General features: G+C 39.3%; 1 protein-coding gene and 1 non-coding gene across 2 annotated transcripts; both read left to right on the top strand.

Moving 5' to 3' along the window:
• The first annotated feature begins 5,519 nt into the window (after window positions 1–5,519).
• On the top strand, window positions 5,520–9,208 carry rps12 (ribosomal protein S12). Its single transcript, XM_088931611.1, has 6 exons — window positions 5,520–5,575; window positions 5,701–5,747; window positions 6,181–6,297; window positions 6,872–6,974; window positions 7,913–8,014; window positions 9,117–9,208. Exons 2-6 carry the CDS (start codon window positions 5,734–5,736, stop codon window positions 9,177–9,179), a joined length of 399 nt encoding a protein of 132 aa, XP_088787737.1. The 5' UTR covers window positions 5,520–5,575; window positions 5,701–5,733; the 3' UTR covers window positions 9,180–9,208.
• LOC148839550 (small nucleolar RNA SNORD100) lies at window positions 6,526–6,608 on the top strand. Its single transcript, XR_016090323.1, has one exon. It is a non-coding gene; the product is annotated as a small nucleolar RNA SNORD100 (small nucleolar RNA).
• Window positions 9,209–13,011: the final 3,803 nt, after the last annotated feature.

The raw sequence follows: 13,011 nt of genomic DNA, 5'->3' as shown, positions 1-13,011 counted from the left end.
TTCCTAAAGTCGTGCTCCCCCAGCATTGGTCTTAATAAGTCTCCAGTGAGAGAGACCTGGAGCTGGGTTTGATGCAGCCTTATATACTGTATACACAGGCCCTCAGGAATGATGGCTAACAGCTGCACTAAATCAGCCTAGTGAAACTGTAAGTTGGTCCTTGATAGCCCCATAGATCCTGGTACTTGAATTTCCAGCCCTCAAGGAAACTGCAGATGTTCTCATTACAAGGTAAGAAGGGATATAGAGTTTTCCATATCCTGGGACCAGAGTATACTCCAATGTGACACAGTAAGAGGCAAAGTAACACTACTAATATTTCATTGAGGAACCTGTCTTGTTTACTAATTATATAATACGCCTTTATACTGTATACCCCCTACTAGCTAGTTGAAGGTACAGTATTAAATAATTGAGGAAGGGGACTCGAGATTAAATTTATGAAGGTGGAATAATTGCGGCCTGTGGATTTATGAGACTACTTTTCCCATATTCTAACCAGTCCATAATGTCTTCTGGTCTATAGTTTGGTACAGATTGTTACACTTTTGTTTTCTCCTGGGTCTTCCCTCAAAGGCCCAAATTATCTCCTTTGTCAAATCAAATGAACAAAAACACAGCTCTTGAAACTATTCACCCCCCTTGGACTTTGTCTCATTTTCTGTCACAGTGTTTGAGTCAATATTTGTTAGAGGCACCCAATCAGTCACCGATTCCATATTGTAACATCATAACGTGTGAAAAAGTCCAATGACAGGTGAATGCTTTTGATAGCCACTGTACCCACAGACAAGTTAAAATCCTGTCAGGCGTATGGGTATTTTATACAATAAAGGTTTTTTTGATGAGGGGGCAGGATCTTTCCTAGCATTGAGCCTTGAGGGTTTCAGGTTGAAATCTAGGCTATGTCACTGTCTGACTAGGCAGTTCCTGCACAGGCTGGATCAGTGCTGTTGTACTGTGCAGTGTTGTGGGCAGGAGGTTTGCTTGTTGACAGTGAACTCTTTTAAGGAGAGGACTGCTCTTCAAACTGCACTTTGTGAGAGAGGCGAATCAGCCTGCTGGTAGCTAGAACTCCCTTTGGATTGTATTTCATACAGGACGGGCTTGACCTTGAGATGCTAGTCTGTACCCACATGTTGTCTTGGTAAACACCAGTGCCAGTCAAATAAACTACCACAGTGATTCAGGAAAAGGCACTGTGAGCTACCGTATAACACTGTGACCGGCTTATGTTTCTCTTATTTAATATGACCGAGAAAGAGACTGTTAATACTGTTTTAGGTTTTATTGTTAACTGAAGTAAATAAACACCGTTCTAGTTTTTTTTACAATACTGTGGATTTAAAAACAGTTAACTGCAGAGTGTGTCATTCATCATGCCCATGAAATAATTCTTCTGTCATGTTTGCACTTTATCGTTCCAGTAACACCCATGTACTTTGTCCAGGCCTAATGGTTTACTTACAGTATTTGTAAGCATTTGTTTATACTAAAACATTGATAAAATACAGTAAGTCTTTGACTTCCTTCAATGTACAGTATACAGTACTTGGTTCATAATTATTGCCGCTGCTCACTGTCAACTCCGCTTATTTTTTTTCATTCCTACTTCTTTGTAGGCTTGATTTTCATACTGTAAGTAGTTCAGGTGGGTAGCCGCGTCAGCGTGCGTAGGCTGCAAAGGAACAAGTAATAGGTTTATTCCATGAGGAAGAAGATCACACCCGAAGAAGGCTCCACAGCTGAAATGTTGTGTTTTCTTTCTTCTCTTTTCAGCATGGAATAAACCTATTACTTGTTCCTTAATTTTCATAATTTCTTATTAAAACTACAATGTTAATAATAATGTGTAACTTAAAAACAATCGAAGATGAAATTGCATTAATATAGTGTATAACGACATTAATCATTTCAATCTTTAAAAGTGAACGCAAGGTCCTTTCCACAGGTACTGTGAATCTAGTTTCTGAGGATCTCCCAGAAAGTAATGCTGCATATTTTTAAAGAAATAATTCTCTCTAGACAGCAATGAAACTTTCAAGGCTGAAACAGGAAAGAAGAGCACACGTGCAATAAATCTGCTTATTTTGGTAGTTTTACTTTTCTTCAAAATATTTCACCAAGAGAAGAGGAGATAATTACTTTCTGGGTGATTTTGGGGTTTTTATATCTGGTTGTGCTTTTCCTCCAGCCTTTAAATGCTCTCTAATTGAGGGTACCAGCACATCCATTGTTTTCTGCTGCTTATTGAACAGGCAGTTTAATGGAAGTTCTCTGTACAATCATGTTGAAACTGGTGATTTGTAGTATGTTTATTATGATTTACATGTTTACATACCACTCAGTCTTTCAATTTCAAATGACCTGAAATTAAAAGACTGAGACAAGTTACAGATAATGGTTGAAAGATTCCTAATCCTAATAAAAACATTAACCAATATTTTTTTTCCCCACAGAATTTAAATAATTGAGACTAGTTTGCAAATAGACCATACAAACGCATACGCAGAAGAGATATATACTGTATATCAGTACTTAAAGCTTGGTTTCCTAACAACTGTAGGGAGATGGGTATCAGCTGTGCATCTGAAGAAAAAAACATTGCACTTTCAATCACAATTCTTTCACCGATACTCTCTCCAGGTGGTTACATTTTTGCAACATTTTGACTTAGGATTGTAAATTAATTCAGACACCATTTTCCTTAGCAATTGATCAGGTGGGTTGCTCTGAGAAACTTGATTGGAGGACTCCTTCTTTACCATCTGAGACATCCTCTCCACTCACATTGGGGGAAAAATAAGAGCAAGTTTCAAAAAAATAAAGAAAATCCACAGGTTCAGACAGTCTGTCAGCTGCAGCCTCAGCTACTGTACCAACCAACTAGCTCCTGTGTTCAGCGATATTTATAATAGGAACAATAGGTTTATTCCATGCTGAAAAGAGAAGAAAGAAAACACAGTGTGTTTCGGCTGTGGAGCTTCTTCAGGTGTGATATTTATAATACTTCACTTATGCTAAAAGTGCCTCATGGTTTCAAAGTATCCACTATAATTACTGTTTAATTAAATCTTCAAAGATCTCCTGCCTTATTACAGTCAATGTGAATAACAGGACATCTTGCCCTCTGACTTTTAGCACAGGTACTCCCAAAGGCTGTTTTTTTTTTAACTTTTTATATACTGTACAACTTCACATCTTGGGTAGACCCCGTAATATTTTTACCTATGCAGATGATACTGCTGTTGTTGGCCTAAGTTCTGATAATAATGAGGCTCGATACCAACAGGTGATTGACTGGGCAACAAAGCAGTGTTCTGGTGACATTCAGCTCAATGCGTCAAAAAATAGGGAAATCACGTCCAGAACATAGAACTTTACATGCTATAGTGACTACAAATTCCACACATACTGTAAGCACCAATCTTAAATAGAGCACCAACACAGATCATCTAGTTGAGAAGGCACAGCAACTGAAAAAAACCATAAAGTGAACCAACAACTTATTTTACCCAGCCATAATTTAAAGTACTGCGACAGCTTAAATCAAAGATTACTATTCGGACAGTTTTACAAAAGGAAAACTGGAAAGGATTGTGTCCAAAGCCTCAAAAATAATAGGCTGTGAATTTCCTTCCATTTCAATCCTTTACACAAGGCAAACCTCCAGTCGTGCTTATAAGATTATTTCAGACCCTTCGATTCCAGCTCATAATCTTTTTTAGCTCCTCCCTTCAGGAAAATGCCACCTGCTTCTTTCCCACTGTAATACAAACTTTGAACTTTTCCCCCTTCAGTGATTTAGCTTCCCATGAGCATTTCTTCTACAATTCTGTTTATTACATGCAAGGTTAATGTTTATGCATGTGTGTGTGTTTAATCTTTTCATTAAATATTGCATGTGTTGTATGTTTGCTCCATCTTTTTTTCTTTTGCTGTATTAAAACCAAATTTCTGGGCGGCAGTAAAGAATTCTAAATCTAAAGAATTCTTTCCAGATTTAGAGGGACTTTATACAACATAATTAGTTTTGTTCTTACTGAAGCCTTAATTTTAATACATCACTACTAAGTGTGCGGTGATCTCATATGTTCTGCAATATAAATGAAGCCCCTTTTGCTAGTTGTGCCATAGTAAAACAATTTAGACAATGTGAGCTGTTTTTTTCAATAGGGTTATGACTTACTATGAAAGTTCATTGTCTATGGAAAGCCATACAGAAAAGGCAACAGAAGTAACCCTTGGAGGTCATTGTTTTGTCCTTGATTAAACCTGGGGCTTGATCTCTGTTGATGGTCTCATCAGCCAAAAACCAGCCTGTAGCAGCCAAGCTTATCTGGGAACTGTAATATGTACCATTTAGGTTTTGTCATTAAAACATAACTCTTTCTCCTATTAAATCAAAGAATGTTTCAGTGGCTGATTACCTCAGTTCAGACTTATTAAAACTGGTCCAGTGCAAAGAGAGTTCATTACAGTTATTACATCATTTCATCCATTTGCTACTCTGCTTTTCCAGTAAAGGGCTGCAGGGGGATCCTATACTGGTGAAACCGGCATAGAAAATAGATGTAGGGTGGCTGGGTTTAACCCAGGAAGCAAAGGGCACAGGACAGAATACACCTTAGATGGTACACCAGCCCATCACAGGGTACACACAGACACGTACACACAGACACATTCACACCAGGGCAAATTTTCTCAGAAATTAATTAACCCATTAGCATCTCTTTGGACTGCGGGAGTAAACAGGAGCATACAAACTTCACATAATTTAGATTATGGTCTTTAAATCCATAAGTGATGCTCCTGAGACTGGCAGTATTGAATGACAACACCTTCCTCCACACAGATTTGCATTTCCCGTACTTCATGAAGTTATCAAATTCATGTTTTGCCTTTCAAGATATTTAGGTATTTTATAACATATTTGAAGAACCTTACATCTCCGAGTGTTATTTACTTAGGTATAATAGTTTAAAGATAATATATGCTTGACAGTGATATTTTTTGTATGGTTTAGGAATATTCATTTAAAAATGTCAGAATGACTAAAAACATGGTGTGAAAAGTTTTTACAACTCCTAAAACTTTTTTAGTGCAGAACTATCCCGCCACCTACTGGCATAAGTGGATACATATTTATACCCTTCACAGTAGTAGCTGGTGGAAGATAACATTACGACCTAGAAATAAAGTTACAATTCATGATACAAACCAGTATATGCAGCAAACCTACAATTTACTTAAAGAAAGTACTGCTTTTAGTGTTTATAAAAATATCACTGAAACGGTTTCCGTCAGTTGATCTTACTCAACTGATAAATTCTTACTCTTCATAACATCGTCATTTTTTATCCTAAATATTTTATGTGCTTTCTAAAGGTGAGCACTCAGCAGTGGAGAATCTATTTAATATAGTTATAATTGTTTATTTTTTAGTTCTAAATTTCCGGCAATAAAGTGGACACCTTAAGCACTTGCCCTGTTGAGGTCCTTCCAGACTGAGGGTTTAAGCTAATGACGTCGAAATGTGACGCCCTCTTTTTCCGCTGTCAGAGAGGAGGTGAGGGTGAGTTTTTGTGCGTCTGTTCGATATCCATATAAAAATCTAAAGCATCCTTTCTTTTAACATCGGAAAGACTTTCCATCGAACATGGGCAATAACAGATGCACCGATGTATTCTTATATTGCAGTAATTTAGGTCCAACATCCACCGTTAATCTACAATGGCCGAGGAAGGGTAAGTTCTCTATAAATTTCACTTTCTGGGCAAGTCCCCAGTTTAGATTTAGTCGGGTATAAATATTTATATTTTAAATATTTACCTGTGTAATTTAAAGCTTCGGGTGGTGTTAATTGGGTAGAAACATAACTCGAAAGTCCCCAGGACTTCAGAAGTACCATAGATCTGCGGTTCATGAACTTTGCCTGGAACAGCACGTCGGGATGTTAAAGCGTCTGAAGTCAGGAACAGGGGTTTTACTGAAGCTACGGCTCGTGTGTGATGATTGATCTTCTTTAGTCGGATACCCCTTCACTCGGAATCATGAGTGAGATCCCCTTTCTGACACGCCAGTTGCTGTGCACACGTGTTCTGCGCGGTCCCGGTGACCGTCTTGTGCAGTTCAAGTCATGGTGACCTGTTTCCTTCTCCTTCATCCCCGGGGGTAAAGCATTGCTGCTGGAGGTGTGATGGATGTTAACACCGCTCTCCAGGAAGTGCTCAAGACCGCACTCATCCATGATGGCTTAGCCCGCGGGATCCGCGAAGCCGCAAAGGCGCTGGACAAGTAAGTCTTCCCCGGTCCGCAGTATAAAGAGAGTTCTTCATTTGAGGCCGACCTAGACTGAGATATATTAATGTACAGAATATGCAATAGCTGTTTTAGTAGGTTCTCTTTTTTGGATTAAAAATTAGATCAACAAATTCGACTAATCGTAATCGTTGAGGTGGATCGATTCAGATTTAGCGCTGACGTTTCTGTAGACCGGGCTCAGGTTGCTAGACAGATGGTTGTTGCATCTTTGATGATGATTTGGCTCCCTCTACTGAATTCTGTGAGGAGGATAGCCATCGTTACCCAATTTTGTCTGAGATGCAGTTAACCACCCGGTAGGGGAGGCCTCTTAGTGTTTTCGGGGAGTTCGTCTTCAGTTTAAGCGATAGCGGCCTTGGGCGGCAGCTTTCCAGATCCTGTATTTGCACTGCAGTATAACTTAATTGGGTCTAAAACCTGTTGGCTTGAGAATGGGATTGGTGTGTTCGTGTTTCGCTCCACATGTTCCCCTCCGCTTGCGCTAGCTGCTCCTCTCCTGTGATGAAGGTAGCTTGTACAAGTGAACGCTCACGTCTCTCCCGTGCAGGCGCCAGGCCCACCTCTGCGTTCTCGCCGGCAACTGCGATGAGCCCATGTACGTGAAGCTTGTGGAGGCCCTGTGCGCCGAGCACCAGATCAACCTGATCAAGGTACCGTTCGGCCTTGCCTGCTGGGGAGGAGTACTGAGGCAGAGCAGTTTGTGCTAGTGCGGTATCTTGTGAGAAGTGGCACCGATTTGCTGAATACACTGGTTCAAGTAGAGTTGATGGTCAAGGGGAGGAAATTGTATAACTATGTGATCGTTATTAATAGTTTAATGAGCTAATGGTCTGGTAAAATGGTAAAGCGCTGATGGGAAGAGGTTAGTTAGCCTCAGCACTGCTAAATCTCATCACTGTTTTGTATAGATGCTGTAGTAATGTTCTACAAAGATCAGAATTTATGGTAAATTTAGGTCCAATCAGGTTACCGTTGCTCTTATGTATTCAGTATAAAGTGTGACCGGAAGTTAAACCTGTGAAGTTACAGGTACAGTTTATTACAGCATGACAAGTCTGTCAAGTAATGCTGCCAAGCAACACTCCCTAAAAGTGTCGGCTAACATCCGTGAACACAAGTGATTGCAAAGAGAAGGTGATTTGACCCATCTAGCTCATTGGCTTTTTTTGTGATTTGAAAAGAATGTTTTAAACCTTTTAATGGTACATTAGGATGTGATTTAGGATGTTAAAACCTTGTTTCCTTGATTTAATTAGTACTGTGGTCTATAATATCCTGTGTTTGATATACTAAAAACATGCAGTTCAGTTCTTCAACTGTTGCATTGTTTTTTTTTAATTCAAATACATGGAATTGTATTGCCTATTTTAAAATTGGTGCTTTTAGTAGAATCATAAATTAATTTTTGATGTAGCTTCTAGTTACATATTGGCTGGGCTGTTCAGGGTTTGGTAGTGATGATTACTGCACTGTATCCATGATAATGTGGCTCCCTTTGTTGAACTCCGTGTGTTAGCCGTTTCTCAGGGTGCTTGTTGGGAAGGTGGAGTATCATGATAACTGGAACTGCTGTTCTTGCTCCTTTCAGGTTGATGATAACAAGAAGCTCGGTGAATGGGTAGGCCTCTGCAAAATCGACAGAGAGGGCAAGCCTCGCAAGGTTGTTGGCTGCAGTTGCGTTGTCATCAAGGTGAGTCTTCAGCTGAGGTCGGAGGCGGTCTGGCTGTGGGTTTTCAAGGCCTCTGGGAGAAATCGGTCAATTGGTCAAGTTAAGGCAGCGAACATGCAGGCTCACCAGCCTTCTGGGGCTAGACACTTAAATTTGATCCTTTGTTTCCAGCTGTCTAATAGAACAGTGTGGTCTGGTCAGTGGATAGGAGAGAGCCAAGCGAATGCAGGTGCCTGAGCCCATCATGCCAGGCAGCTGTGATATTTCTGGCTAAAAGAAATTGCCACATTACGAGCCTCAGAAACGGTTTGTTGATTTTGAGGTCCCTAATAATGGCAACAGATAAATGTTAGTCATTTGTCACGTTCCTGTATTCATTACAACTCCATTAGGTAGAATTTTATTCATCTCTGAAGGGGGGTGATGACTAGTTGTATTGTGGAAGGAACAGTGATAAAGTAGATTGTTCATCCATTATTATGGTCCAATTAAGCACACTTTCATATCCTAGAGCTTTTTACTTATTAAAAATTTTCAGATAGGAACTATGCATACCTATATTGGATTTTTTTTTAATGTGAGCTTCTAAAAAGGCATTCTTGAACTCTATTAGAAACACCTAGAGCACTAACATCTACTGTGTTAAGATACAGTTAGCATGGCAGATGTCATGTGCGCAGATGTAACTTTTTTTCCCACTTTTCAGTATTAAACTTTACCCCAAATTCCTGTGCATTGGAACTGTGCTGCGAGCTGCACCTCTGCATGTTACTTGGAGAGATCCTGGGAATTGCAGTGTAGCCCACTATTTCCTGAACCCCCTCTAAGTAGAGCATTAAGTTGTGTAGTGTTCTTGTTTTAGATATCTATTGCAGGTTAGGTAGAATTTAATTACAGCTGAAAGTGTTCCGAGTATGTGTTAAAGCTTTTGATTCGATAAACCTTTCCTCAATTTTTTAAAACATCAGTAGATTGAAATTGTGCTTCAAATGAACCAATCCTTTTTCTCAGACCTTGCTCCTGTCATTTTTGTAATCTAAATTTATGACTATTAAAGTGTATTCTTTTTTTTGCATGAAAAACTGCACAAATTAAGAGTTCAAAATGTTTGTTTCTCTTGTAGGATTATGGCAAGGAGTCTCAAGCCAAGGATGTAATTGAAGAATACTTTAAGGCCAAGAAATGAAGTGTGAATAAAGTTGCCTGAAACAGAAACGGACTTGTTTATTTCTTTAACTTGAAAAGGTCTAGTAAACACAAAAGAAGACACATTTGAGATTATTTGATCTATATTGATTTATGTGTTTTAATCTTGACACTTGCATAGATGATTTGGTTTCCTGCTGCATTATTACTGCAGTCTACATTTTACCACAGGTTTTATTTTAGTTGTCCAAGAGGATTTACATGATTTAAATCGGCACTTGAGTCAAAGCTTAGGGCTCTACCTTAATCTGTAAATGTGTGTAAAATTAGCTGTGATTTACCACACCAATGAAATCTTCCTAAATGATAAAGGTTTGAAAAACTTGCAACTATATATACATACAAAACCTTCTGTTTACAGAAGTTTTGTGATTTTGTCTATTTTATTTATCTGTTCATCCATTTTAGGTTCACAGTGCAGAATTCCAAATGTTTCACTACACTTGGTACAGTTAATGTCAGCTGGTGTTTTTCTATTTTGTGTATCAAAATATATCTGTGCCATACTTCCATGTGTGGCCTGTAACAGAAAAGATTAAATGGGGTATAGCTTAGTTTGCCACTTTTTGCCAAGCCTAAGGTTTGCTGCCCATTTTCATCAATATTTGGTTTGCGATTCCCCAATAATACATGAGACTGATGTAAATAGGTTATGGTTGTTTGTGGAATAATATGGTTTTTGTATAAATGATCTGGGCAACCAATCTGCTGCACAGGCTGAATTCTATCTTTAATTGGTTGTTTCTTACGGTGGTCTGTTAAGACTAATACCCCAAGAGAGTTTATAACAAAACATCTTGAAAGAGAAATGGTATATTGCATCGTATGGGGTTGTAGTTATGTTAAAGCCGTGTAATGCCATGTACAAATCCTTTGGTGACTGCTCTTGGCTGTGATGTTAAGTGGTCTTAATAGTTGAGTATTTTGACAAATACTATAATATTAGGATGAGCATGGTGACTTCTTGGGTTCTTCTGGGGCTCTTATTTCATGACCACACATGTAGGCTCTCCAAGGCCTACAAATCAGTAACCTGTCTAGGTTAAATGGCATCTAGATTGCCCATGGTGTCTGTGTCCTCTGGTGAACTGGAGTACTACCTGGGGCTTATCCTACCGTGCATCCATTGCCTGCTGCGTTACGCTCGGTCTTGCTGCAACCCTGTATGGGGGACTCGGCGATTATTGAAAAAGGTGAGTTAGGATTAACATTGGATTTAGGGTTTGTAAAGCACTACCACTGAAGGTAAGATATAGAACATACACTTGCCTTAAACTGGCATTAAAACCTGTATATGTGATACAGTACCCAATACCCAAGAAAAGGTCTATCTCTTATGGATTGCTCTGTGTAGGTGTACAGATTCTCTGTATAAACAACCTAGAGTATTTGTGATATTTTTTAATCATTCCATATTAAAAGATACATCACATTTCATTCTGACAAATCCGATGTGGATCACAATATATTTCTCGGTGTAATGCTCCCACGAGGGTCTGGTTATTCTGTTTCCAGAGGTGGTGAAAGATCATTACTTTTCATTGAAGTTTATATCCCATGAAGATCGGCAAAAGTGGCCTTCAGATGCCTGTGCCTCTGATGTCGGATGTCTTCTGTTAATGCTCCACGGACACGCATCTGTATCCCATATGGATGCCCTTTACTGGTACAGTAAAACCTCGGTATTTGCAAGGATTAGTTACCTTGAAGTCTCTGTGACTGGCCACTTCAAGAATGTGGCACTTGATACCTTATGGGGAAAACGGGGTGTGATTCCACAGCTCTTACAACAAGCTCTACTGTAGTAATTTTATGGTTATAACTTAAAGGTTTCAGAAATAGTGTCATTGTATTTTTAATAAAAACAAATCCTGGAAACTTGCATTGTTTTCTTCCCATAATGCAAGTTAATGCGTATGCAAATAAGTAAAGATCACTATTATGGTATTATAGCTTTCACTGTATTAGAGTTTCTTCTTCATTCTTAGTATTGCACATTTTCTTATCTTTTCATCTCTTGTTTTTATTACTATTATAAATGTGGCACTACTGTACCTTAAGTTTATTGCAGCACAGTAAATTAAGTGTACTCAACCAAAGCATTCTCCTGCTCCTGAGATTCTTCTAAACTTGTTTATCCTTTTCGATGAGACATGAGAACTGACTGATGATAAGGTTTTTTTTTTAATTTAATGTTTAATTTTGCAACACAACACTGAGTCACATACAGGTGTGACTGATAACATTAACATTGTCAATATACAACACACATCTAATGCTTTCCTGAAGGCAACTGAATAAAGCATAACTGCTGATGCTCTGTTAACCCCTGACAACTGTTAACCAAGCTGTCTTTCTGATGCCTTTCTTTCTGAGACTGATGCAGGTCATGTAGATCCTTGAGATGAAGATGATGCATACTGTATAGGTGGGTGCCCATTTAATCTACTGCACAGTAGATTTGAATGAGCATATTTAGTCCGCAAATGCAGAAAAGAGGGTCACTAAATTTTTTGTGCAAATAGGCAAAATCGCAAACATAGAACTCGCAAACCGAGGTTTTACTGTATTTTCAATTTCTAGATACAAAGACGTCAAATTAATAGATCCAAGGAGGAAATACTAATGATACAATGCTGCAGTGTGGATTGAATTTAAAACCCTGCACATTTTTTCTGATTGCATTATTACCACACAAATTATGTTAATCCAGTGAAGAACAACCGAAAGGCATAAATTAAAATATACAAAATCCCACAGGCATCAATTTGGTTGAATTTGAGACACATCTATGATCTCCAAAATCTAATGCAGACCTTGAAGGCAAATTAGGGGTATCAGCAAAAATGGTAGATAAAGGATTCTGAACTCGGTGACTTTCACTTATTGTATTGGAACATACTGAGCATCAGAAAAAATGAACCCATGTTTTAGCAAAATGAAGTACATAGATTTTGGATATCGATCATGTTTTTGGTGTCATTGTGATTAATTGATCATGACCAACAGTGATACACTTGCTTCACTTTAGGAACTGATATGCCCTACTTATCAACAATACAATGCCTTCAAGCTTTCGATATTTTGGGCTTGGTCAGCGCATAGCTCCTTGCCAGCTGGGGCATTCACAGACAGCAATTTCTAATCTGGCAAGACATTCCAGTCTTACATAGTCCAAGACCAGAAAGAGTCACAGCAATTCACACAGATTGAAACGGCTCTCTCTCTCTGATCCTTTTAACGCTACAGGTTCCACTACATCACAAGTGACCGGCTGCACAAACCTGCAGATCAGCAACTCAGCTGTGAGGAGGAGGCTTGCAGGCCAGGTGAACACACAGGGGGACAGTTCTCTCAACTGTTCACAGACACAGCCGAATAAGGTGGTGTTAGCCATGCGTCACGAGAACCCAGCAGTGGAGCCAAGTACTCATTAGAGACTACACTGATCAGCTTCTATAATCTTACTCGCTGCCTTTCCTTTGGGCTCATCCAGATGTGACAGCACTCTCAAAGGACCGCATCCAGCCTCACGCTGCTCGAGCAATAAACAGCATTCTTATGAGATGAGAATGGGAGTTACAGTATGCTGTGGAAGTCCTACTCGCCACACTTCAATCCCAGATGAAGATCTGTGGGACGAGCATGGAAAAAGCGTGGGATCCAGAGCTCGGAGTCCAGTGAAACAGGCACATGCTTGTCCAGGCTGTAAGAGAGGGACGGGACAGAATCCCACAAGACAGCATTTGCCGCCAGGTTCAAAGCATGTCACAGGTGTACAGCTGGAATTGCTTTCAATGGTGGCCACACAT

The sequence above is a fragment of the Atractosteus spatula genome, chromosome 2, assembly GCF_055471065.1.
Source record: "Atractosteus spatula isolate fAtrSpa1 chromosome 2, fAtrSpa1.hap1, whole genome shotgun sequence".
In the NCBI taxonomy this organism is placed as follows: Eukaryota; Metazoa; Chordata; class Actinopteri; order Semionotiformes; family Lepisosteidae; genus Atractosteus; species Atractosteus spatula.
Note: the sequence above shows the minus strand (reverse complement) of the source record. Positions and strands in the feature narration are given on the sequence as shown.

Excerpts from the sequence above, each read along its gene's own strand:
- rps12 (XM_088931611.1), top strand. Across the intron at positions 6,298-6,871 it reads GCCGCAAAGGCGCTGGACAA|GCGCCAGGCCCACCTCTGCG; the intron begins GTAAGTCTTCCC and ends TCTCCCGTGCAG. Across the intron at positions 8,015-9,116 it reads GCAGTTGCGTTGTCATCAAG|GATTATGGCAAGGAGTCTCA; the intron begins GTGAGTCTTCAG and ends TTTCTCTTGTAG.